General features: G+C 37.7%; 2 protein-coding genes across 4 annotated transcripts in view; one reads left to right on the forward strand and one right to left on the reverse strand.

Annotated features, from left to right (window-relative positions):
• LOC124527579 (gamma-taxilin-like) overlaps positions 1-25,992 on the forward strand; it is a 697,565-nt gene that overhangs the window by 216,912 nt on the left and 454,661 nt on the right. The gene's annotated exons all lie outside the window — the stretch shown is intronic.
• LOC124527584 (heat shock transcription factor, Y-linked-like) lies at positions 11,046-12,912 on the reverse strand. Its single transcript, XM_047100681.1, has 2 exons — positions 12,311-12,912; positions 11,046-11,845 (listed from the first exon to the last, which is right to left on the reverse strand). The coding sequence occupies exons 1-2, from the start codon at positions 12,821-12,823 to the stop codon at positions 11,156-11,158; spliced, it is 1,203 nt and encodes a 400-aa protein (XP_046956637.1). The 5' UTR covers positions 12,824-12,912; the 3' UTR covers positions 11,046-11,155.

Genomic DNA, 25,992 nt, shown 5'->3' on the forward strand with positions numbered 1-25,992 from the left:
AAAACAAGACCCATCTATTTGCTGTCTACAAGAGACTCATTTTAGACCTGAGGACACCTTTAGATTCAGAGTGAGGGGATGGAGAACTATTTATCATGCTACTGGAAGCCAGAAGAAAGCTGGAGTAGCCATACTTATATCAGACAAACTAGACTTTAAATTAAAGGCTGTAACAAGAGATGAAGAAGGACATTATATAATAGTTACAGGGTCTATCCATCAGGAAGAGCTAACAATTATAAATGTCTATGCGCCGAATACCGGAGCCCCCAAATATATAAAACAATTACTCATAAACAGAAGCAACCTTATTGATAAGAATGTGGTAATTGCTGGGGACTTTAACACCCCACTTACAGAAATGGATAGATCATCTAGACACACGGTCAATAAAGAAACAAGGGCCCTGAATGAGACACTGGATCAGATGGACTTGACAGATATATTTAGAACTCTGCATCCCAAAGCAACAGAATATACTTTCTTCTCGAGTGCACATGGAACATTCTCCAAGATAGATCATATACTGGGTCACAAAACAGCCCTTCATAAGTTTACAAGAATTGAAATTATACCATGCATACTTTCAGACCACAATGCTATGAAGCTTGAAATCAACCACAGGAAAAAGTCTGGAAAGCCTCCAAAAGCATGGAGGTTAAAGAACACCCTACTAACGAATGAGTGGGTCAACCAGGCAATTAGAGAAGAAATCAAAAAATATATGGAAACAAACGAAAATGAAAATACAACAATCCAAACGCTTTGGGATGCAGCGAAGGCAGTCCTGAGAGGAAAATACATTGCAATCCAGGCCTATCTCAAGAAACAAGAAAAATCCCAAATACAAAATCTAACAGCACACCTAAAGGAACTAGAAGCAGAACAGCAAAGGCAGCCTAAACCCAGCAGAAGAAGAGAAATAATAAAGATCAGAGCAGAAATAAACAATATAGAATCTAAAAAAACTGTAGAGCAGATCAACGAAACCAAGAGTTGGTTTTTTGAAAAAATAAACAAAATTGACAAACCTCTAGCCAGGCTTCTCAAAAAGAAAAGGGAGATGACCCAAATAGATAAAATCATGAATGAAAATGGAATTATTACAACCAATCCCTCAGAGATACAAACAATTCTCAGGGAATACTATGAAAAATTATATGCCAACAAATTGGACAACCTGGAAGAAATGGACAAATTCCTGAACACCCACACTCTTCCAAAACTCAATCAGGAGGAAATAGAAAGCTTGAACAGACCCATAACCAGGGAAGAAATTGAATCGGTTATCAAAAATCTCCCAACAAATAAGAGTCCAGGACCAGATGGCTTCCCAGGGGAGTTCTACCAGACGTTTAAAGCAGAGATAATACCTATCCTTCTCAAGCTATTCCAAGAAATAGAAAGGGAAGGAAAACTTCCAGACTCATTCTATGAAGCCAGTATTACTTTGATTCCTAAACCAGACAGAGACCCAGTAAAAAAAGAGAACTACAGGCCAATATCCCTGATGAATATGGATGCCAAAATTCTCAATAAGATACTAGCAAATCGAATTCAACAGCATATAAAAAGAATTATTCACCATGATCAAGTGGGATTCATTCCTGGGATGCAGGGCTGGTTCAACATTCGCAAATCAATCAACGTGATACATCACATTAACAAAAAAAAAGAGAAGAACCATATGATCCTGTCAATCGATGCAGAAAAGGCCTTTGACAAAATTCAGCAACGTTTCTTAATAAAAACCCTTGAGAAAGTCGGGATAGAAGGAACATACTTAAAGATCATAAAAGCCATTTATGAAAAGCCCACAGCTAACATCATCCTCAACGGGGAAAAACTGAGAGCTTTTTCCCTGAGATCAGGAACACGACAGGGATGCCCACTCTCACCGTTGTTGTTTAACATAGTGCTGGAAGTTCTAGCATCAGCAATCAGACAACAAAAGGAAATCAAAGGCATCAAAATTGGCAAAGATGAAGTCAAGCTTTCGCTTTTTGCAGATGACATGATATTATACATGGAAAATCCGATAGACTCCACCAAAAGTCTGCTAGAACTGATACATGAATTCAGCAAAGTTGCAGGATACAAAATCAATGTACAGAAATCAGTTGCATTCTTATACACTAACAATGAAGCAACAGAAAGACAAATAAAGAAACTGATCCCATTCACAATTGCACCAAGAAGCATAAAATACCTAGGAATCAATCTAACCAAAGATGTAAAGGATCTGTATGCTGAAAACTATAGAAAGCTTATGAAGGTAATTGAAGAAGATTTAAAGAAATGGAAAGACATTCCCTGCTCATGGATTGGAAAAATAAATATTGTCAAAATGTCAATACTACCCAAAGCTATCTACACATTCAATGCAATCCCAATCAAAATTGCACCAGCATTCTTCTCGAAACTAGAACAAGCAATCCTAAAATTCATATGGAACCACAAAAGGCCCCGAATAGCCAAAGGAATTTTGAAGAAGAAGACCAAAGCAGGAGGCATCACAATCCCAGACTTCAGCCTCTACTACAAAGCTGTCATCATCAAGACAGCATGGTATTGGCACAAAAACAGACACACAGACCAATGGAATAGAATAGAAACCCCAGAACTAGACCCACAAACGTATGGCCAACTCATCTTTGACAAAGCAGGAAAGAACATCCAATGGAAAAAAGACAGCCTCTTTAACAAATGGTGCTGGGAGAACTGGACAGCAACATGCAGAAGGTTGAAACTAGACCACTTTCTCACACCATTTACAAAAATAAACTCAAAATGGATAAAGGACCTAAATGTGAGACAGGAAACCATCAGAACCGTAGAGGAGAAAGCAGGAAAAGACCTCTCTGACCTCAGCCGTAGCAATCTCTTCCTCGACACATCCCCAAAGGCAAGGGAATTAAAAGCAAAAGTGAATTACTGGGACCTTATGAAGATAAAAAGCTTCTGCACAGCCAAGGAAACAACCAACAAAACTAAAAGGCAACCAACGGAATGGGAAAAGATATTTGCAAATGACATATCGGACAAAGGGCTAGTATCTAAAATCTATAAAGAGCTCACCAAACTCCACACCCGAAAAACAAATAACCCAGTGAAGAAATGGGCAGAAAACATGAATAGACACTTCTCTAAAGAAGACATCCAGATGGCCAACAGGCACATGAAAAGATGTTCAGCGTCGCTCCTTATCAGGGAAATACAAATCAAAACCACACTCAGGTATCACCTCACGCCAGTCAGAGTGGCCAAAATGAACAAATCAGGAGACTATAGATGCTGGAGAGGATGTGGAGAAACGGGAACCCTCTTGCACTGTTGGTGGGAATGCAAATTGGTGCAGCCGCTCTGGAAAGCAGTGTGGAGGTTCCTCAGAAAATTAAAAATAGACCTACCCTATGACCCAGCAATAGCACTGCTAGGAATCTACCCAAGGGATACAGGAGTACTGATGCATAGGGGCACTTGTACCCCAATGTTCATAGCAGCACTCTCAACAATAGCCAAATTATGGAAAGAGCCCAAATGTCCATCAACTGATGAATGGATAAAGAAATTGTGGTTTATATACACAATGGAATACTACGTGGCAATGAGAAAAAATGAAATATGGCCTTTTGTAGCAACGTGGATGGAACTGGAGAGTGTGATGCTAAGTGAAATAAGCCATACAGAGAAAGACAGATACCATATGGTTTCACTCTTATGTGGATCCTGAGAAACTTAACAGGAACCCATGGGGGAGGGGAAGGAAAAAAAAAAAAAAAGAGGTTAGAGTGGGAGAGAGCCAAAGCATAAGAGACTCTTAAAAACTGAGAACAAACTGAGGGTTGATGGGGGGTGGGAGGGAGGGGCGGGTGGGTGATGGGTATTGAGGAGGGCACCTTTTGGGATGAGCACTGGGTGTTGTATGGAAACCAATTTGTCAATAAACTTCATATTAAAAAAAAAAATAAAAATAAAAAATAAAAAATATTTCTTTAAAAATTAAAAAAAAAAAATAGTAAACAAAAACATAATCATCTGATCCTCAAATAGTGCCTAAAATTCTCTATTTATTTATGTGATTAATACCGATTTCATAGAGATTGATCTCTGTCGGGAAACCTAACGTAGGAATCTGTCTACTAAATAGTTGTCAGTCCTTCCTTTCTTTATAATATTCAGTTGCTTTCCTTTACTTTTGGATGTGTGGTTTGTGAATATTGCCTGTTAGCCTGCAATTTTGCTTTTCATCCTTTTAATATAATCTTCAAAAGATACAGAAGCTTTAAAATATTTTTAAATCAGCTTACAAATTTTTTCCTATCACTTTATCCCCATAGTATATGTATTGTGCATTTGATGTGCATAGACTTAGTTGTAGAGCCTGAAAATTTTCTCATGGTTTTTCCTAAGAATTGTATAGTTTTATACTTTGTGTTGAATCTCAGTTGACATATTTGTTGAATTAGGTGAGACTTAATGAGGATTTTTTTCTCTACGGATATTCATTTGTTCCCTTAGTTCAGAGACAGTGTTTTCTGCATTAAACTGCTTTTACAACATTGTCCAAAAATGCCTAGACATGCTTATTTATGTTTTTATGTTTCTTAGCTCTTTATTCTGGTAGCTCTTTGTCAGGCCACTCTGGTCTTGTAGCTACTGTTGCCTTGCTGGGATTTATAGAAGAACTGAAATAAACATGTAAATCAAGAATCCAGCTTGACTAAAATCAATTATTTTCAAAATATGTTGAGTCGCCCAATCCATAAATAATAGTATATCTCCATAGTGTTCATAATTTTTGTAGTATTCAGTCTCAACGTCTTTTATATGTCTTGGTAGATTATACCTATTTACTTTTTAAAAATCAATTATAATTAGTATTGTATTTTTAATACCAGCCCTTTGTCATCAGAAACCCAATTTGTGTATGTTGAATTGTGTCCTGTGACTGCTAACTCATTGTTCCAGGAGTTTTTGGGTATTCTTGGGATTTTGTAAGTATCCAGTCATGTCATGTGAAAATAGGGATTGTTCAGTTTCTTCTTTTCTGATGTATATCAGGATATCTGTATCAATATTTATATCTTTTATGTTTTGTCATAGTGTACTCACTAGAACTTGTAAGACATTGTTTAGTAAATGGGAATGTGAGACAACTTTGTTTCATTCACAATTTTAAAGGGAAAGCGTTCAGTCCTTCACCATTATTTATAAAATTACTGTAGAGGTTTTGTTTGTTTGTTTGTTTGTTTGTTTTTACAGATGTTCTTTACTCAGTTGAGGAACTTAAGTTCTGTTCACAGTTAAAATGTTAAGTATTCAAATAATGGATGAGTATGGAATTTTGTCAAATTTTTTTCTGAATTGGTTGGTGTATCATGCATTTTTTCTCAATCTGTTAACATTATAGACTACATTTGAAAACTGTATTGTATTTGAATAATGAACCAGCCATGCATGACAGAAAAAACCCCCTGTGATCATGGTGTGTATTTATACTTCTATATTGAGAAATAACTATTTTAACATTTTTACCTCTCTAGTCATGATGGTTACTGAGTGTGTTCTTTTTCCACTCCGTCTAGTTTGGGCTTGAGGGTAATATTGGCTTTATAGAATTAATTGGGATGGGTTCCCTTTATCTTTTGAAAGAGTTTGTGTAGAATTGATGTTCATTATTAAAATGTTTGGTAGATTCTTATATTTTTCATAAGATTGTGTAGATTTCACGTTAATTCTTAAAATCTCCCGCGTAACTATCTAAGTCTGGATATTTCTTTTAAAAGTTACCAGGCTATTTTAGGGATGTATTTCATATTGGATAACTGAGGTGTACTGTCAAGGTTGTCAAGTTTGTCAAATTTATATGTGTGCAATTGTTCAGAGCAATTCTTTTATCTTTTTTATGTCTGCAGGGTCTGTAGTACTATCCCATTTCATTGTTTGTACTACTAAAGTCCCCTCTTTTTCTTTTCAGTCTTGGTACAGGTTTGTCTATTTGATTGTGTTTTTTTTGTAAGTTAGTTATTATTATTTTTTAATGTTTTATGTTAGTTGTTAGGGAGAGAGAGAGAGCACAAGGGGGAAAGTGCAGAGAGAGAGGGAGACACAGAATCTGAAGCAGGCTTCAGGTTCCAAGGTGTCAACACAGAGCCCGACCAGGGGCTCAAACTCACCAACCATGAGATATGACCTAGGCCAATGTCAGACGCTTAACAGACTGAGCCACCCAGATGCCCCTGATTCTCTTTTTATTTTTATTTTTTTTTTTCAACGTTTATTTATTTTTGGGACAGAGAGAGACAGAGCATGAACGGGGGAGGGGCAGAGAGAGAGGGAGACACAGAATCGGAAACAGGCTCCAGGCTCTGAGCCATCAGCCCAGAGCCCGACGCGGGGCTCGAACTCACGGACCGCGAGATCGTGACCTGGCTGAAGTCGGACGCTTAACCGACTGCGCCACCCAGGCGCCCCCCTGATTCTCTTTTTAAAGAACAAGCTCTGTTTCATTTTATTTCCTATTTTTCTCTCTTGTGTTTCATTGATAACTTATTTTATCTCCTTGTTTGTTTGTTTTGGATTATTTTCCTCTCAATCTAGTTTCTTGAAGAGGGAGTTTAGTAACTGAAACATTTCCTCCTTTCTAATGTTTGCAGTTAATGTCATAAATTTTCTTCTTACCACTGCTTTGCCTGCATCTGATCTGATATGTTGTACTTTTATTTTATTTTATTTTTTTAGTTCAGTGCATTATTTTATTTCCTCTGTTGCTTCTTCTTTCACCCTTAGCTTACCTAAGGATTATTGCTGGACCCATGGATTAGCTTCCAAGTATGTAACAAATTTTCTTGTTATCTCTTGCTGTGTTCTACTTTGACTCCAGTGGAGTTGGACAACACACTGCCTGATTTCAGGCATTTCAGATTTGTTGAAGTTTGTTTTGTGGTATCATGAATATGTCCCATGGTCCCTTGAAAAAAAATATTGTCTGTTAGAGAGAGTGTTCAGTAATAGTGGATTATATTGCACTGGTTGATAGTGTTGTTGAGTTCTGCATTTTTGCTCCTTTTCTGCTTAGCTCTGTGAATTCAGAGAGTAATGTTCAAGTCTTCAGCTGTACTATCTATTTCTTTTAGTTCTTTTAAGGTTTACTTATTTACTCTCTTTCTAGGTTCATAAACATTCCAGATTGCTGTTGTTTTTCATGACGAATTATTCATTTATTGTTACGTAATACTGTTTTCTAATCTCTGGTAATTTTCTTTTCTCTGGTTTATGTCAGCTGTTCTCAATTTATCTACTTTTAGTTTCTTTTGATTGATGTTTGCATAGTATAGTGTTTCCATTTTTTAATTTTAAAACGTATTTTTATATTGAAATGAATTTCTTATATACTTAGAGTGTTGCTTTCGTTGTTTCTCTTTGTATATCTTCTTTAGTGGCTGCTCTAGCTATCACAGAGTGTGTGTGTGTGTGTGTGTGTGTGTGTGTGTGTGTGTGTGTGTGTTTCATTATGTAGTTTTCTGGACTTTTTTTTTTTAACCAGGTTGAGTGAAATGTAGACACCTTCTTTTAAATCACTTAGCACTCTGCTGTTTATAGTTGTCTTAAATGGTTGCTTTACATACATTTAGCACCAGCTCAGATAGTGTTATATAATTTAATTGTATTACATTGCATTCTAAAATTTCCATTGGTTCTTTTTTTCTGCTGAAATTAAATATACTTATGCTTTCTACTTTTTCATTACTTTCAAGTATGTTCAAAATTGCTCATTTAGGCTCTTTTATGATGGCAGCTTTAAAGCCTTAGTCAGATAATACTGGTTCTCTGGTATTTCTCTGTTGGTACTTCTAAATTTTCTTTCAGGTTGAGAGCTTTCTGTTTCTTGACACAATGAGTGATTTTTTTTATTTGAAACTTGGAAATTTAGGGTATGTTTTGAAACTCTGGATGTTGTTCTAATGTCCTTCTCTTGTAGCTAGGCTATGTGATACCACTCCAACAGGAAACTGATGTCCTGCCATGTGGGGACGGAATTCCGGATTTCCTCATTGGCTACTCTTGATACTTGAGGGGAGAGAGCTACTTATTATTGATGAGCAAGCAGTGGCCTACTCCCTGCAGGCCTTACTGGTACCCAAGAAAAGAGGGGTGCCTTATTAATACATGGAACTATTGAAAATGCCAGTTCTCTGCTCAGGCTTTTCTGGTACTACCCCAGCGATGAGTTGGGGCCCTCATTGTTGTTTGGTGCAATGGAATTCTAAGGTCCGTCTTAGGCTTTGCTGGGCTTTGGTGAGAAGTTTGTCCAGAGTTTTGTGGTTGGATAAACTATAGTATTATTGTCTAACAGTTTTCTGTTTTTGTAAGACACCCCTTGCCTAACCTTGAATGGAGAAAGCAGTCTTTATTAGGGGTATTTTTGATCTGTGCCTATTTGGCACATTTCTGGGTTTCTTTAGGACCAAGTCTGTGATACATAAGGCAAAAAGAAAATCTAGGTACACACTTAAAGATACATTCTCACAGGCACACACAAGCACAAAGACATACTTGTACACACACACACACACACACACACACACACACACACACACACACACACACACACACAAATCCAGGGAACTTACCATCTCATCATTCCCTCGTTCTCAGTTCCTCTTTAATACACTTGTTTTCTCCACTTTTCAGAGTCTTTTTACAAAATTTGTTTTATACGTAACACCCAAGAATTTTAGTTGTACTTATGGGATGCATAGGGAATAGTATGTTTGTTTCCTCCATAGAACAGCTGTAGTATTCTTTTTGGGCCAAATGTTGGAAGTTATTTTTGCGGTTGAGTGATTTTAAACTCGTGAGAACCTAAATAAGAAGAATGTTTAAAAGATATAGTTTGTCCTGAATCTCAAGACACCTTACAATAAGTTGTAAATTAAGATGTTCTGTGACTTGAGGATTATATTGAAATCATGTTGTATTATACTTGAGGGTAGAAAGACTTGGGGCACGTAGGAAAAGGATATTCAAGTCACGCTTACCTGTTTTCTGCATTTGCTCATTTACTTTTCATTCTTTTTTTTTTTTTTATCTGGCACCTTATTCTGGATTTACTCTCGCTGTATTCAATTCCATATTCTAGCCATCTCCTCCATCCTCCTATTATTTTTTCTTTTGGTTCTCTCAATGTTCTCCATTCATGCCACTTAAATCTTTTTTTACATTTTTTACTATTTTAGGACTCCATTTTTTCTTGAAACATTCATGTACGTTAAACATGTTGTTGAACTATATTCTCTATAATTGAACATCTGAGAACTAAGGCTAATGATTAAAGACTTAATGGGCATAGATAACCCTTTTATTGTCATGAAACTCCAGGAAGAAGTCAGGATTTCCTATATGGAGCAATAGTTCCAAACTTTTCCTGTGTGGGCACAATTTGAAAATATATGCATAATGGTGTGCGATGACAAAAATGTGTTGCCACCTGGGACCTCTGGATGTTCGGATCTGTACTCCATCGCAGTCTCAGCTATCCCATAGGACTAAGTGGATGAATTTTGTCAGCAATGCACTTCAGTGCAATAGTTGTGATACTGCTATACATAAAGAGTTGGTAAGTGTATCACAAATTTTCTCAGGGAAAGACTTGTGAAAGCTGAAGTTGGAGAAGAAACGGTGAGAGAGGCAGAGAAATAATACATATATTTCAGTGAAACAGAAAGGAAAAAGTCCTTTACAGTGGTATTACCCAAAGTATCAAGTTTGCATAACGGTCAAATAACAGGAAACTAACAGTGTATGGAGTGATGCTAGTTTCATTATGTCAAAGTTATTATCTAGTGTACTAGATACTGTTGTACACTACTGTGATCTACCGTCTAAGAAACTTTCCAGTGAAGAGTAAAGAGTAACGAAACTCTCCAGTAGAGAGTAAAGAGAAAATTACGAATTATGGCAGTAGTGAAGGACATAGGAGTTACAAAAATAATTTTGATTGGCTTAAACCACCATTCATTCGGAAACATACATGTAAAAATATATTGTGTGGGAGTCGCTGTGATCAGTCTGTACTGATGTCCACGACTGACTAGGAAAAGGCAGTTGACAGGAAACAACTTGGAAGAGGTGATGCATATGCTGGATTGGTGAAAGTAGTAGTCTAGTAATTCAAGAGAGAGACTTCTAACCAAGGAAAGAGCTGGTGCCAAATTTGTCTGATGAGAATTGGCATAGCTAAAAAGAGATTGTCTAAATATAGCTCAAAATGGACAGTGAACACAAACATGTGAACCTGCTAAGGTGAACAGATGTCACCTCTTTAATAGATTTGTTACCTGTGCTGAATTTCAGGGCTCAGAATCAAAAAGGCATTAAATAACAGCATAAGGAGTGAAGCATGGAATAGGCTTTGGATGGAACAAGAAAACAACATAAAGGTTTATATTAGAAGATATAAAAGATGAACACATGCGAGAGGGAAATAAAGGCACAAACAAGCTGGAATGTTTTGAGATCACTAGAGCAACAAACAGGTCCTAGATAATACCAATTGTAAAATTACACAACACCTTGATTGCTGCAATTCATTACTGCATGATGTGATCTTTATTATTCCAGTGATGTATAGTGGTTGCTGCACTAGTGAGAAGATGCTATGCTTTCCAGTATGGACGCATTTTTTTAATGAAGACAACCTTTACCAACTAAAATCCAAGGACTCTTCTACATGACTGGGAGAATGTAATTGACAGAATACTAAATTCTTTGTGTTTGCCTTTTCTAGAGCTCACTTACATGTATCCCTTCCCTGTCGTCCTAATATATGGCTTTATTTGATTCATCGTGGACTGCTTCAGAAATTACATAACTTTGGCTTCTTTTCCTTGCTCCTCATGTCTTTTTTAAAAAGCTGATTAGGTATAATTTACTTAGGAGGCATGTCAAAGTGGTACTATCAAATGGCCAACAAGTACAATAAATAAATAACAAAGGATTTTACTCTAAATTATTTCAAAAATAAACAAAATGAAACCATAAAGGTGAACATGTAATTTTATTGTTCAAATAAGAGAATTTCCATATTTGGTCATTTGCCAATAAATTTTAATCTTTGTTTTCTTGTATTATCTGGTAGTCCTTTGACAGATCACTTGTAATCAGGATGATGTACATAGGATGAAGACGGTTGATGAGTTGACATTGCAAGTGAGGCAGCAGAAGTATCAGCTATCATTGGCATTGAGAACCATTGGTTGCTTGGTGGTTGAGGGTTAGAAAAACGAACCTCACTGGCTGACACAGCAGGATATCTAGTTGGAAAAGTGCAAGGCTCCACCACTGTTCCAAAATAACTGTTCTGTAAGGGAGATATGATGCCATACTGAGATGTAGCAGTTGTAGTTGTAACAAAGTTCACAGTGTGGCCATTTGCTTGAGTGTAGCTGTCACGTGAATGCATGTGAAAAGTGGTCAACTGGTTTAAAATGGCATGCTGATCCATTACCATTTGTCCTGACGGCCTAGCTGACGTTGATGACGGTGGAGAAAGATCACTTGTCATGGGGGCAGTTGTATTAGCAAGACTCTGGATAGGAGGACGCTTCCTTATCAGGGGCACATTTAAATTTGTGGAGGTTGACAATGCCCTTTCTCCACTAGTTTCAGCAACAAAACCAGAATTAGGACTATGCACATTACCCTCAGCTCTGCGTGGTTTCTTGTTGAAATCTTGAACTAGTGATACTGTGGAAGCATTTTTAATCCTGACTCTTCTTTTCATTCTTACTAAAAGTTGAGGGCAGCCTCGTTTAAAATTTGGATTATGATAGAACTGTAACTAAAACCAAAGGAGAATGTTATTTAGTGACATTCTTCAGTGAAGATATAAGAGAGGATAACAGATTTAATTTATGAAATTTTGACTTAGTTTCATCACGTAAAGTCATCAATAATACATGTACATTGTTAGTATTTAAAAAAAAATTAACTTACTGGAAATAAACATTTAATTATGGTTGTGAAAATGTAACCGTTACTTACAACTAACAGTGAATACCACTTTAAATGGTTTCAGTAGCTTATTTAGATAGGAGTTTATTGATAAAGGTCAAAGTTGCTAGCACAGTTTCTTATAGTGCTGAATGATTCATGCCTAAGCTATCCTTAATTTTTAATAAGCATTCTTAAACTTTTTCATATAACTTTAAAGACCTAGTTGCAGCCTATATTTATGGACATATTTACTGATGTATGAAGTACAATTTTATATATTTCATATATAAGCAATAACATTTTTGAATACCTTGCTTAAAACAGATACTTCTTTTTCCTCTGCCAGAAAATCAGCCAGCGAAGCAGATCTTTGGAAACCCTGTCGCATTTTACTAAATCCGTAAAGGTTAAGCTGGCGAACTAAACTCTTCATACTTCCAGTTTCAAATATTCTGAAAGGGGCCTTTCTCTCCAGAACTTCTTTCTTGAAGAGTTCCTCATCAATCACTATTGAAGTTCCATTCTCATCCCACCAAATTGATTTGAATTGATCACTTTCAACTATGTTCCAAAGTTTTCTGGGAAAAGTCAGAGACAGAAAATCATTATCTTCGTCTGGTTCAGAGACACAAAATGTGTATCGTGGTCTTTTTATTAAGGATCCTCCTGACAAAGCCTGAAAAGCATTTTCTTCAATCACAGACCTTAGGTCCAAATCCCCAGTCAATGTGGGATCCCACAAAGGAGATCTAACAGAGGCTGCAGAATTAGTCGATCCATCTTTAGGAGAACCATCTTGAATTTCTGAAGAAACGTGTGCCATCTCAAATAAGGTTTCTTTCAGCTAGGTTTGTCATCTGCATGGTTTTGAACACTGCAGCTTCAACTGCTGCTTTGGCTTGCCTACACAGGTAATGTATCCAGACCATCACAATGGTTCTCCACCTCAGTAGTTGTGACATCACAAGATGCCTGGTCTCCTAGCAATTAAAGTGTAACATTCAGACAGAGTGTTTCCTTCTTACTATATGAAATATATCCAGTTAAAATAAAACAGGCCAAATAACGTTAACTGAGATATTGACAAAAATATGAGATCTGCAAAACCTCATTCTTACAGAATCTTTTAAATAAATACATACATAATTATATTTAGACCCTGAACTAAAAATGATTTCCTTCCTTGTAAACACATTCTTTCTAGATTACTGCCAGTAGCATAAAATCTGGTAAAAGAAAAGTGTAAAAAATGAATAAAACAAAGGATTTTAAAAACTCTGTCCGTTTGGAACTTAAATCTGTGAAACCGGTATTTTTTTTTTTTTTTAAAGCATAACCTTTAAGACCACAGGTTAGTGGCTGCCATGGGCCAGGTGAAAGGAGAATGGAAAATACTATATGAAGGGTTTCTTTTTAAGCTGATGAAAATGTTTAATAACTAGACAGGTGATATTGTACAACATTACAAAGATACAAATAGTCCTGAACTGTATCTTTCTAAGTGGTTATTTTTACATAATGTGTGTTTGGCCTCAATTTTTAACAGTGCAATGAATTTATCACTAATTAAAATAAAACAATTAGGTTTCTGAATATAAAGTTAACTTATCTGTGTATCTTATGTGAGCAGTCTGGGTTAAACAATATCAAATACATTTCCATAGTAATATTAGTAGAATACATATGATTTTATTTAGAATGTCTGTACCTGTGAGATAGTCATGAAGTAAAAGGCTTTAACAGAGAGCAGTAGATCTAGCATCAACGAGATCCTAAAAAGTGGGAGAGGAAAAGTAACAAGACACTGTTATAAGTAAAATAAATTTGTATGTGTGTCTCAGGGCAATATTGCTCTTATTGCAATATCAAAAATATTTATAATAAAGAGGTTATGTGGAAAAATGTTTGTTTTTGTAAAATATAATTCATGGTCAAATTGGCTTACATACAACACCCAGTGCTCGCACCCATCCCAACAAGTGCCCTGCTCGATGCCCATCATCCATTTTCCCCTCTCCCCCATCGCCCCTCATCAACCCTCAGTTTGTTCTCTGTATTTAAGAGTTTCTTGTGGTTTGCCTTCCTCCCTCTCTCTATTTTTCCTCCTTCCCCTCCCCCATGGTCTTCTGATAAGTTTCTCAAGATCCACATATGAGTGAAAACATAAGCTATTTGTGTTTCTCTGCCTGACTTACTTACTTCACTTAGCATAATACCTTCCAGTTCCATCCACGTTGCTGCAAGGATTTCATTCTTTCTCATTGCCAAGGAGTATTCAGTTGTATATATTTTTCCAGACCGGCAACACCAGTTTGCATTCCCACCAGCACTGCAACGGGGTTTCTCCACATCCTCTCCAGCATCTGTGGTTTCCTAAGTTGTTAATTTTAGTCACTCTGGCCAGTGTGAGGTGTTATCTTTATATGGTTTTGATTTGTATTTCCCTGATGATGAGTGATGTTGAGCATCTTTTCATGGGTCTCTTGGCCATCTGATGTCTTCTTTGGAACAGTGTGTATTCATGTCTTCTACCCATTTATTCATTTTTGTTTGTTTTTTGGATGTTGAGTTTGGTAAGTTCTTTATAGAGTTTGGATACTAACTCTTTATCCTATGTGTCATTTGAAAATATCTTTTCCCATTCCATTGGTTGCCTTTAGTTTTGTTGATCATTTCCTTTCCAGTGCAGATGCTTTTTATCTTGATGAGGTCCCAGGGTTCAGTTTTACTTTTAGTTCCCTTGCCTTTGGTGATATGTTGAGCAAGAAATTGCTGCAGCTGTGTTCAAAGAGGTTGTTGCCTGTTTTCTCTCTAGGGTTTTGGTGGTTTCCTGTCTCACATTTAGGTCTTTTATCCATTTGAGTTTATTTTTGTGAATGGTGTAAGAAAGTGGTCTAGTTTCATCCTTCTGCATGTTGCTCTCCAGTAGTCCCAGCACCAGTTGTTAAAGAGACTGTCTTTTTCCATTGGATGCTCTTTCCTGCTTTGTCAAAGATTAGTTGGCCATACGTTTGTGGGTCTAGTTCTGGGGTTTCTATTCTATTCCATTGGTCTGTGTGTCTGTTTTTGTGCCAAAACCATGCTGTCTTGATGATCAAAGGCTAAAGTCTGGAATTGTGATGCCTCCCACTTTGGTTTTCTTCTTCAGTATTACTTTGACCATTTGGGGTCTTTTGTGGTTCCATGCAAATTTTAGGATTCTTTGTTCTAGCTTTGAGAAGGTGCAATTTTGATTGGGATTGCATTGAATGTGTACATTGCTTTGAGTAGCATTGACATCATAACAATGTTTATTCTTCCAATCCATTAGCATAGAATGTTTTTCTATTACTTGGTGTCTTCTCCAGTTTCCTTCATTAGTTTTCTACAGTTTTCACCATACAGGTCTTTCACATGTTTGCCTGTGTTTATTCCTAGGTATTTTATGGTTCTTAGCGCAAGAACCATACAAGAACTTAGTACAAGTTAATGAGATTGACTTTTTGATTTCTCTTTCTGTTACTTCATTATTGGTGTATACAAATGCAACTTATTTCCATACATTGATGTTTGTATCCTGTAACTTTGCTGAATTCATGTACGAGCTATAGCAGCTTTTCGGTGGGGGTTTTCAGGTTTTCCACGTAGGGTGCCATGTCATCTGTGAAAAGTGAAAGTTTGACTTCTTTGCAATTTGTATGCCTTTTCTTTTCATTTTGTCATCTGATTGCTGATGCTAGGACTTCCAACACTATGTTAAACAACAGTGGTGAGAGTGGACATCCTGTTGTATTTCTGATCTCGGGGCGGGGGGGAAGCTCTCAGTTTTTCCCAATTGAGGATGGTATTAGCTGTGGGCTTTTCTTATATGGTTTTTATGTTCCTTCTAACCCGACTTTCTTGAGGATTTTTATTAAGAAAGATGCTATATTTCGTCAGATCCTTTTTCTGCATCTATTGTCAGGATCGTATGGGTCTTATCATTTCTTTTATTTATAGGATGTGTCGCAGTGATTGATTTTTGAATATTGAACCAGTCCTGCAGCCCAGGAATGAATCCCATTTCATCATGGTGAACAATTCCTTTTATATGCTGTTGAATTTGATTTGCTAGTATCTTGTTGAGAATTTTTTGCATCATGTTCATCGGGGATATTGGCCTGTAATTCTCCTTTTCTTTTTTTTTGGGGGGGGGGGTCTTTGTCTAGTTTTGGAATCAAGGTAATGCTGGCCTCATAAGTGAGTCTGGAAGCTTTCCTTCCATTTCTAATTTTTGGAACAGGTAGAGAAGGATAGGTATTAGCTTTGCTTTAAATGTCTGGTAGAATTCCCCTGGGAAACCATCTGACCCATGACTCTTATTTGTTGGGAGATTTTTGATAACTGATTCAATTTCTTCACTAGTTGTGGGTCTGTTCAAGTTTTCTACTTCTTCCCATTTGAGTTTTGGTAGTGTGTGTGTCAAGGGTGGAATTTGTCCATTTCTTTCAGGTTGTCAAGTATGTTAGCATATAATTTTTCATAGTATTCTGTGATAATTGCTTTTATTGGTTGTGGTTTTATCATTTGTGGTGTATCATTTGTGATTTTATCTATTAGGGTCCTCTGGTGTTTGTTTGTTTGTTTGTTTGTTGTTTGTTTTTGTTTTTGTTTTGAGAAATCTGGCTAGGGTGTTAACAATTTTCTTTATCTTCTCAAAAACCCAGCTGTTAGTTTCATCGATATGTTCTACTGTTTTGTTTTTGTTTCTGTTTTTGTTTTGTTTGATTCTAGATCATTTATTTCTGCTCTAATCTTTATTATTTCTCCTCTTCTGCTGGCCTTGGAGTTTCTTTGTTGTTCTGCTTCTAGTGCTCTTGGAGTTTGTATTTGGGATTTTTCCTGTTTCTTGAGATAGGCCTGGGTTGCAATGTATTTTCCTCTTAGGACTGACTTCGTTGCATCCCAAAGGGTTTGGAGTGTGGTGTTTTCATTTTCATTTGCTTCCATATATTTTAAAATTTTTTCTCCAATTACCTGGTTGGCCCATTCATTTTTTGAGGAGAATATTCTTTTACCCCATGCATCCAAACCTTTTCCTGTGGTTGATTTCAAGTTTCAGAGCATTATGATCTGAAAATGTGCATGGTATGATCTCAATTCTTTTATACTTATGGAGGGCTGCTTTGTGACCCAATATGTGATCTATCTTAGAAGATGTTCACGTGCACTCGAGAAGAATGTATATTCTGCTGCTCTAGGGTGAGAAGTCCTGAATATATCTGTCAAGTCCATCAGGTCCAGTGTACCATTCAGGGTTATTGTTCTTTAGTGGTTTTCTGCCTAGATGATCTGTCCATTGTTGTAAGCGGAGTATTAAAGTCACCTGCAATTACCATATTCTTATCAATAAGACTGCTTATGTTTGTGATTTATTAATTTATATATTTGGGTGTTTTCAAATTACGTGCATAAACATTTATAATTGTTAGCTCTTCTTGATGGGTAGACCCCATAATTATTATATAATGCCCTTCGTCATCTCTTATTACAGCCTTTAGTTTAAAATCTAATTTGTCTGATATATGTATGGTTACTCTAGCTTTCCTTTGACATCGAGTAGCATGATAGATTGTTCTCCATCCCCTTGCTTTCAATCTGAAAGTGTCCTCAGGTCTAAAATGGTCTCTTGTAGACAGTTTATAGATGGATTTTTTTTTTAATCCATTCTGATATCCTGTATCTTTTGATTGGAGCATTTAGTCCATTTACATTCAGCATTATTACTCAAAGATACGGATTTAGTGTCATTGTGATGCCTGTAGATTTCATGCTTATAGTGATGTCTCTGGTCCTTTGTGATCTTTGCAACATTCCACTCACAGAGTCCCCCTTAGGGTCTCCTGCAGGGCTGGTTAAGTGGTGATGAATTCCTTCAGTTTTTGTTTGTCTAGGAAACCTTTATCTCTCCTTCTATTCTGAATGAGAGGCTTGCTGGATAAAGGATTCTTGGCTGCATATTTTTCCTATTCAGCACATTGACTATTGCCTGCCATTCCCTCTGGCTTGCCAAGTTTCAGTAGATAGGTCTGCTACTACTGTTATGTTCTACCCTTGTAGGTTAAGACCCATTTGTCCCTAGCTGCTTTCAGAATTCTCTCTTTATCTTTGTATTTTGCCAGCCTCACTATGGTATGTCCTGGAGAAGATCGATCCCTTTTAGGGCCGAAGGGAGTTCTCTGTGCCTCCTGGATTTCAATGTTTCCTTCCCCAGATTGGTGAAGTTCTGAGCTATGGTTTGTTCAAGTAAACCTTCTGCCCCTTTGTCTTTCTGTTCTTTTTCTGGAACTCCTATGACACAGATATTATTACATTTCATTGAATCACTTAGTTAGTTAGTTAGTTAGTTAGTTAGTTAGTTAGTTAGTTAGTTAGTTAGTTAGTTTAGTTGGTTCTCTAATTCTCTAACGCTCCCTTCATGGTCTAGTATTTTTTTAGCTCTATTTTCCTCAGCTTCATCTTTTTCCCTAATTTATCTTACACTTCACTTAATCTCCCCTCTGCCCCTTCAATCCTCACTCTCACTGTATCTAGTTAACTTTTCACCTCATTTACAGCATTTTTAAATTCTTCATGACTGTTTCTTAGTTCCTTGGTCTCTGCAGTAATAGATTCTCTGCTGTCTTCTGTGCCTTTTGCAAGTCCAGCAATGAATCTTGTGACTGTTATTCTAAACTATTGATTAGATATATTGTTTTTATCTGTTTTGATCAGTTCTTTAGCTGTCATATCTCCCTGGAATTTCTTTGAGGAGAATTCTTCCATTTCATCATTTTGGCTAGTTTTCTGCCTCTAATGTGTTTTAGAAGCTTGTTATGTGTCTTGCACCCTTGAGCACTAACTATTATGTTAAAAAGGGGTCATACACTGTCCAGGGCCTGGCCCTTCAGGAGGTGTTTTGGTGTGTGCTATGCGCTCTCTGTTGTTGTGACTCTGCTTGCTTTGTCTCCCTACGCAGAATGAAGGTTTGGACCCTACATCAGGTGTGCTTTGACTTCTTCACTGAAGTCGCCCTGGGGGGAAAAGGAGGCAGAAAGGGGACAGTGATGGTGGAAGAGGTCTTGTCCCATACAAAGCAATGACAGGGGCAGAGGAAAAGGAAAGAAAATAAAATTGACTAGGCAGAGAACTATATGGCCTATCTAGGGACCATAGAGAGGAAAATAAAAAAGAAGGAGATAAAAACAGGCGTAAAGAGAACAGATTAAATATGTTTGCATAAACAAGCCAATAACCAGAATAACCAGACTAGAGAAGGGAAGAAATAAGAAGAAGAAAGGAAGAAAAAACATATACATATATATACATGTATATGTGTCTGTGTGTGTGTATGCATATGTGTGTATATATATATGTATATTTATGTATGTGTATATATATATACATAAAATAAGAATTGTCCAAAAATTAAATCAGAAAATGCAAAACCACTGGGTGCCTTGGAACCAGTGCTAGTCTGGGGGAGCGACTGTCTGGCTCAGTCAGTGTCAATCTTGCTCTGTTACATACGCAGTTACCAGGTGCAGAGGGGCCTGATTTGGGGTAGGTGGGTCCCGCCTCCGCTGTGGCCCTTTGTCCCTTCCATGAAGCCCCACTCTGTTGGTGACGGGGAGAAAAATGGTGACACCCGTCTCCTCTCTGGACCAGGTATCCCAAACCACTGTGATCATGGTGTCCTCAATGTGCTGCACAGGCATGAGTGGACCATTTTTTTTTTTTTTTTTTTTTTTTTTTTTTTTTTTTTCTCCAGTCTCCTGCGCATCCCAGACCCTTGTCCGGGATTCAAACCCCGATGTCTTAAGGGATCCTGCTCAGTGATCTGGTTTCCTGACAGTGCCGTGTGGGCATGAGTGAGGTTGTTTGTCCCGCTCTACTGACTCCTCTGCCTCCTGGGTGCTTGGCTGGGATTCAAACCCTGATGTCTTAAAGCATCCTCCTCTGTGCTCCCCCGGAATGGGGCGGTGCTGCTCCGTCCTGCTGATAAGGGGCCTCTGGCCAGCGGGTGCAGGCAGGGATCTTTGTCCTTGCAATGGCTGTAGACCTTCTTTCCACAGCTCTCAGGGAGGAGACGGCTTTCTCTGACTACGGACTGCACCTCTGAGCTAGTTACTGAGCCCAGGGCTGGCTCCGTGGGTGCACAAACAGGGCAACCAGCCCCAGTGTGGAGAAAGCCCCGCAGTTAGAAATTTGATTTTTGTCTGTTTTCGTCTGATTCCCATTTGGGGTTTTCTCTTGTCCAAATTCAATCCTACATTTCCACAGCCTCTCTTTCTCTTCCCTTTGTCTCTCCACAGAACGGGATCCTTCCCCTCCGTGCCTACACCACCTCTTTTCTCTCCCAGTTCACAATCACGCACCTATGGCCCGCCAGGGTGTCCCTGTGGGAATGTCTCTCTCACTCTGTAGTCCAGGCTCTTGGAATTCAAAGATTCAAAGTCCTCTGGCCTCAACACTGGTGTGTTTAAGGAATGAGGGAATTTTAGGCCCCCCTACTTCTCCGCCGCAAACACTTTATTTTGGATAGCATATCATGTACCTTATATCTGCCTAGTTAATGTTTATTGTTCTTTTCTTTTTTCTTGGGGAAGAGGTTTCCTAGATTGGAGATTTTGTTTTTAATTATGTTCCTCTATTATGTGGTATGTTTAACCTGCAGACTAAATGAAAAGGAACAGAAGATGAGAGAAGAGTAAGCTTGCAAAATGAAATAAGAGACGGTAATGGTCTAGTTCAAGGTAGGTGAGTAAAGGCCCTTATTTCAGTAAGAGTGCTTAGAGATTTCAGGTTGAAAATAAAATCAGTTACTTTGAACATAATCTAAAACCATAGAGCAGCAAATTAGGAGCAGCTCCAACACTGCTTTTCAGCTGTTTCTACTTCTCCCATTCTCTGCCTAAACCCAAATATTTTGTAATAACGACATCTGCCATAAATCTGGTGGCTTCCAGGTTTGGTTTTCTGGAGACTTGAGGCTAGAGCTTATTTTGAAATCGAGAAAAGAAGAAATGGTAGTGAGCACTGGGATTGGAAATGGTTAAACAGCACTGGAGTTAACAGTTAGTAGAAGGATGAACTGTTTAATTTTTAAAGCTAAATCTCAACCAGAGTAGCACAAATGAACTGTATTTTGTTATTCAGATGTTCTGGGGGCACAGACTATGTGAGAATAAACAAGTGTACTTATCATACCTAACTCCCGCTCTGTGACTGTTTTCTTTAGCTTTACACTTTATTATTATTTTTTAATGTTTATTTATTTATTTTGAAAGAGAGAGAGAGAGAGAGAGAGAGAGAAAGAGCACATGTCGGGGAGGGGCAGAGAGAGAGGGGTGAAAGAAATCCCAAGCAGGCTATGAATGAAGTCATATGATATTTGTCTTTCTCTGACGGACTAATTTCACTTAGCATAATACCCTCTAGTTCCATCCACGTAGTTGCAAACGGCAAGATTTCATTCTTTTTGATTGCCGGGTAATACTCCATTGAATACATATACCACATCTTCTGTATCCATTCATCCAATCCATCGGACATTCATCCAATGGACATTTATGCTCTTTCCACACTTTGGCTATTGTTGACAGCACTGCTATGAACATTGGGGTGCATGTGCCCCTTGGAACCAGCACACCTGTATCCCTTGGATAAATACCTAGTAGTGCACTGGTGCTGGGTCATAGGGTGGTTCTATTTTTAATTTTTTCCAGACTGGCTGCACGAGTTTGCATTACTATCGGCAGTACAAAAGAGATCCTCTTTCTCCACATCCTCGCCATCATCTATTGTTGCCTGAGTTGTTAATGTTAGCCATTCTGACAGGTGTGACGTGGTATCTCATTGTGGTTTTGATTTGTATTTCCCTGATGATGACTGATGTTGAGTATTTTTTCAACCACAATCGGTTGTCTTCTTTGGAGAAGGGTCTATTCGTGTCTTTTGCTCATTTCCTCACTGGATACTTTGTTGTTTGGGTGTTGAGTTTGATAAGTTCTTTATAGATTTTGGATACTAACCCTTTATCCAATATGTCATGTGTCAAATATCTTCTCCCATTCCATCAGTTGCCTTTTAGTGTTGTTGTTTTTTTATTGTTTCTTTTGCTGTGCAGAAGCTTTTCATTTTGATGAGGTCCCATTAGTTCATTTTTGCTTTTGTTTCCCTTGCCTCTGGAGAGGTGTTGAGTAAGAAGTTGCTGCAGCCGAGGTCAAAGAGGTTTTTACCTACTTTCTCCTTGAGGATTTTGATGGCTTCCTGTCTTACATCTATTTTGGTCTTTCATCTATTTTGATTTTATCTTTATGTATGGTGTAAGAAAGTGGTCCAGGCTCATTTTTCTGCATGTCACTCTCCAGTTTTCCCAGCACCACTTGGTGAAGAGACTGTCGTTATTCCATTGGATTTCTCTCCTTCTTTGACCAAGATTAGTTGGCCATAAGATTGGGTCCACTTCTGAGGTCTGTATTCTGTTCCATTGTTCTATGCTCAGTTTTTGTGCCAATATCATACAATCTTGATGATTGCAGCTTTGTAATGCTCTTGAAGCCCGGGATTGTGATGCCTTCAGCTTTGGTTTTCTTTTTCGATATTCTTTGGATATTTGGGGTCTTTTCTGGTTCCATACAAATTTTAGGATTGTTGATTGTAGTTCTATGAAGAACACTGGTGCTATTTTGATAGGGATTGCACTGAATTATAGATTGCTTTGGGTTTTATTGACATTTTAACAATATTTGTTCTTCCTATCCAGGAGCATGGAATATTTTTCCATATTTTTGTGTGTGTGTTTTTCAATTTCTTTCATAAGCTTCCTATAGTTTTCAGTGTATAGACTTTTCACCTCTTTGGTTAGATTTATTCCTAGGTATTCGGTTTCTGGTGCAATTATAAATGGTATCGATTCCTTGATTTCTCTTTGTGTTGCTTCATTGTTGGTGTATACGAATGCAACCAATTTCTGTGCATTGATTTTATATCCTGTGACTTTGCTGAATTCATGGATAGTACTAGAAGCTTTTCGGTGGGATCTTTTGGGTTTTCCTTATAAGGTATCATGTCATGTGCAAAGAGTGAAAGTTTAACTTCCTCCTGGCCGACTGGGATGCTTTTATTCCTTTGTGTTGTCCGATTGCTGAGGCTATGACTTTCAATTCTATTTTGAATAACAGTGGAGAGAATGGACATCCCTGTTTTGTTCCTGACCTTAGGGGGAAAGCCCATCCATTGAGGATGATATTAGCAGTGGATCTTTCATATATGCTTTTATCTTGAGGTAAAAGATCAGATCTTGAGGTCTGATCATTCTATACCTACTTTATTGAGGGTTCTTATCAAGAAAGGATGCTGTACTTTGTCAAATGCTTTCTCTGCATCTGTGGAGAGCATCATGTGGTTCTTGTCCTTTCTTTTATTGATGCGATGAATCACATTGGTTGTTTTGCAGATGTTGAACCAGGCCTGCATTCCAGGTTTAAATCCCACTTGATCGTGGTGAATAATTCTTTTAATGTACTGTTGGATCCAGTTGGCTAAATCTCGTTGAGGATTTCTGCATCCATGTTCATCAGGGAAATTGGTCTGTTGTTCTCCTCTATAGTGAGGTCTTTGTCTCGTTTTGGAATCAAGGCAATACTGGCTCCATAGTATGAATTTGGAAGTTTTCCCTCCATTTCTATTTTTTGGAACAGCTTCAAAAGAATAGGTGTTAATTCTTCCTTAATGTCTGGTAGAATTCCCCTGAAAGCCATCTGGCCCTCGTCTCTTGTGTTTTGGGGCATTTTTGTTGTTGTTGTTGTTACTAATTCAATTTCTTTAGTGGTTATGGGTCTGTTCAAATTTTCTATTTCTTCCTGTTTCAATTTTGGTAGGTTATACGTTTCTAGGAATTTGTCCATTGTTTTGAGATTGCCCATTTTATTCACGTATAATTGCTCATAATATTCTCTTATTATTGTTTGTATTTCTGCTGTGTTGGTTGTGATCTCTCCTCTTTCATTCTTGATTTCATTTGGGTCCCTTCCTTTTTCTTTTTGATCAAACTGGTTAGGTGTTTACCAATTTTGTTAATTCTTTCAAAGAACCAGCTTCTGGTTTCACTGATCTATTCTACTGTTCTTTCAGTTTCCATAGCATTGATGTCTGCTCTAATCTTTCTTATTTCCTGTTTTCCGCTTGTGTGGGGGATTTAGTTGCTGTTCTTCTTCCAACTCCATAAGGTGTAAGGTTGCGTTTTGTATCCGAGACCTTTCTTCTTTATGAAGGCCTGGATTGCTGTATACTTCCCTCTTATGACTGCCTTTGCTGTGTCCAGAGGTTAGGGGCTGTGATGTTATCATTTTCATTGGCTTCCGTGTACTTTTTAATTTCCTCTTTAACTTCTTGATTACCCATTCATCCTTTAGTAGGATGTTCTTTAGTCTCCCAAGTATTCGTTGTCTTTCCATATTTTTTCTTATCGTTGATTTCAAGTGTCATGGTGTTGTGGTCTGAAAATATACACGGCATGATCTTGATCTTTTTGTACTTCTTGAGGGCTGATTTGTGTCCCAGTATGTGGTCTGTTCTGGAGAATGTTCCATGTCCACTGGAGGAGAATGTGTATTCCGTTGCTTTAGGATGAAATGTTCTGCATATATCTGTTAAGTGTTTCTGGTCCAATGTGTCATTCAAAGCCAGTTTCCTTACGGATTTTCTGTTTAGATGATCTGTCCATTGCTGTAAGTGGGTGTTGAAGTCCCCTACTATTATGGTATACTATCAATGAGTTTCTTTATGTTTTTGATTAATTGATTAATTGATATGTAGGTTCTTCCACATTTGGAGCATAAGTGTTTACAATTGTTAGGTCTTCTTGGTGGATAGACCCCCTAATTATGATATGATGCCCTTCTTCGTCTCTTGTTACAGTCTTTATTTCAAAGTCTAGATTGTCTGATATAAGTATGGCTACTCCAGCTTTCTTTTGTCAACCATTAGCATGATAGATGAGTCTCCATCCCCTTATTTGCAATCTGAAGGTGTCTTTAGGTCTCAAGTGGGTCTCTTGTAAACAGCATAGATGGATCTTCTTTTCTTACCCATTCCTTTCTTACCCATTGTCTTTCGATTGGAGCATTTAGTCCATTGACATTTTGAGTGAGTACTGAAAGATTTGAATTTATTGCCATTATGTTGCTTGTAGAGTTGGCATTTCTGGTGGTGTTCTCTGTTCCTTTGTAGTCTTTGCTGCTTTCGGTCTTTTTTTTTTTCTTTCTTTCTTTCTTTTTTTCCATCCTTTCACTCCTGAGAAAGACCCCTTAAAATTTCTTGCACTGCTGGTTTAGTGGTCACAAAATCCTTTAATTTTTGTGTGTCTGGGAAACTTTTTATCTCTCTTCTATTTTGAACGACAGCCTTGCTGGATAAAGAATTTTTGGCTGCATATTTTTCTGGTTCAGCACATTGAATATATCCTGCCTCTCCTTTCTGGCCTGCCAAATTTCTGTGGATAGGTCTGCTGTGAACTTGGTCTGACTTCCCTTGTATGTCAAGGACTTTTATTCCCCTTTACTGCTTTCATGGTTGTTTCCTTGCCAGAGTATTTTGTGAATTTGGTTATGTTAGGCTTTGTTGATGGTCAGTTTTTGTGGAATCTAATGGGAGTTCTCTGTGCTTCCTGAATTTTGATGTCTGTGTCTTTCCCCAGGTTAAGGAAGTTTTCCACTATGACTTGCTCACATAAACCTTCTACCCCTTTTTCTCTCTTCATCTTCTGGGAATCCTATGATTCTTATGTTCTTCCTTTTTAATGAGTCACTGAGTTCTCTTATTCTTATATCATGCTCTTTTGCCTTAGTCTCCCTCTTTTTTTCTGCTTCATTGTCCTCCATAAATTTCTTCTCTGTATAGCTGACTCGCTGCTCTGCTTTATTCATCTTTGCCACTGTGGCATCCTTTCAAGACTGCAGCTCAGTTAGAGCATTTTTTTTATTTCATCCT

This window comes from Lynx rufus, unplaced genomic scaffold, assembly GCF_022079265.1.
Source record: "Lynx rufus isolate CCGP_SWC_20201006 ecotype Redwood Valley unplaced genomic scaffold, mLynRuf1.p SCAF_51, whole genome shotgun sequence".
Taxonomy (NCBI): Eukaryota; Metazoa; Chordata; class Mammalia; order Carnivora; family Felidae; genus Lynx; species Lynx rufus.

Bases quoted from the DNA above. Each gene is read 5' to 3' on its own strand.
- LOC124527584 (XM_047100681.1), bottom strand. From the start codon at position 12,823: ATGGCACACGTTTCTTCAGAAATTCAAGATGGTTCTCCTAAAGATGGA. The intron at 11,846-12,310 runs GTATTCAAAAAT...CTTTGGTTTTAG, and splicing joins AAGTATCTGTTTTAAGCAAG to TTACAGTTCTATCATAATCC.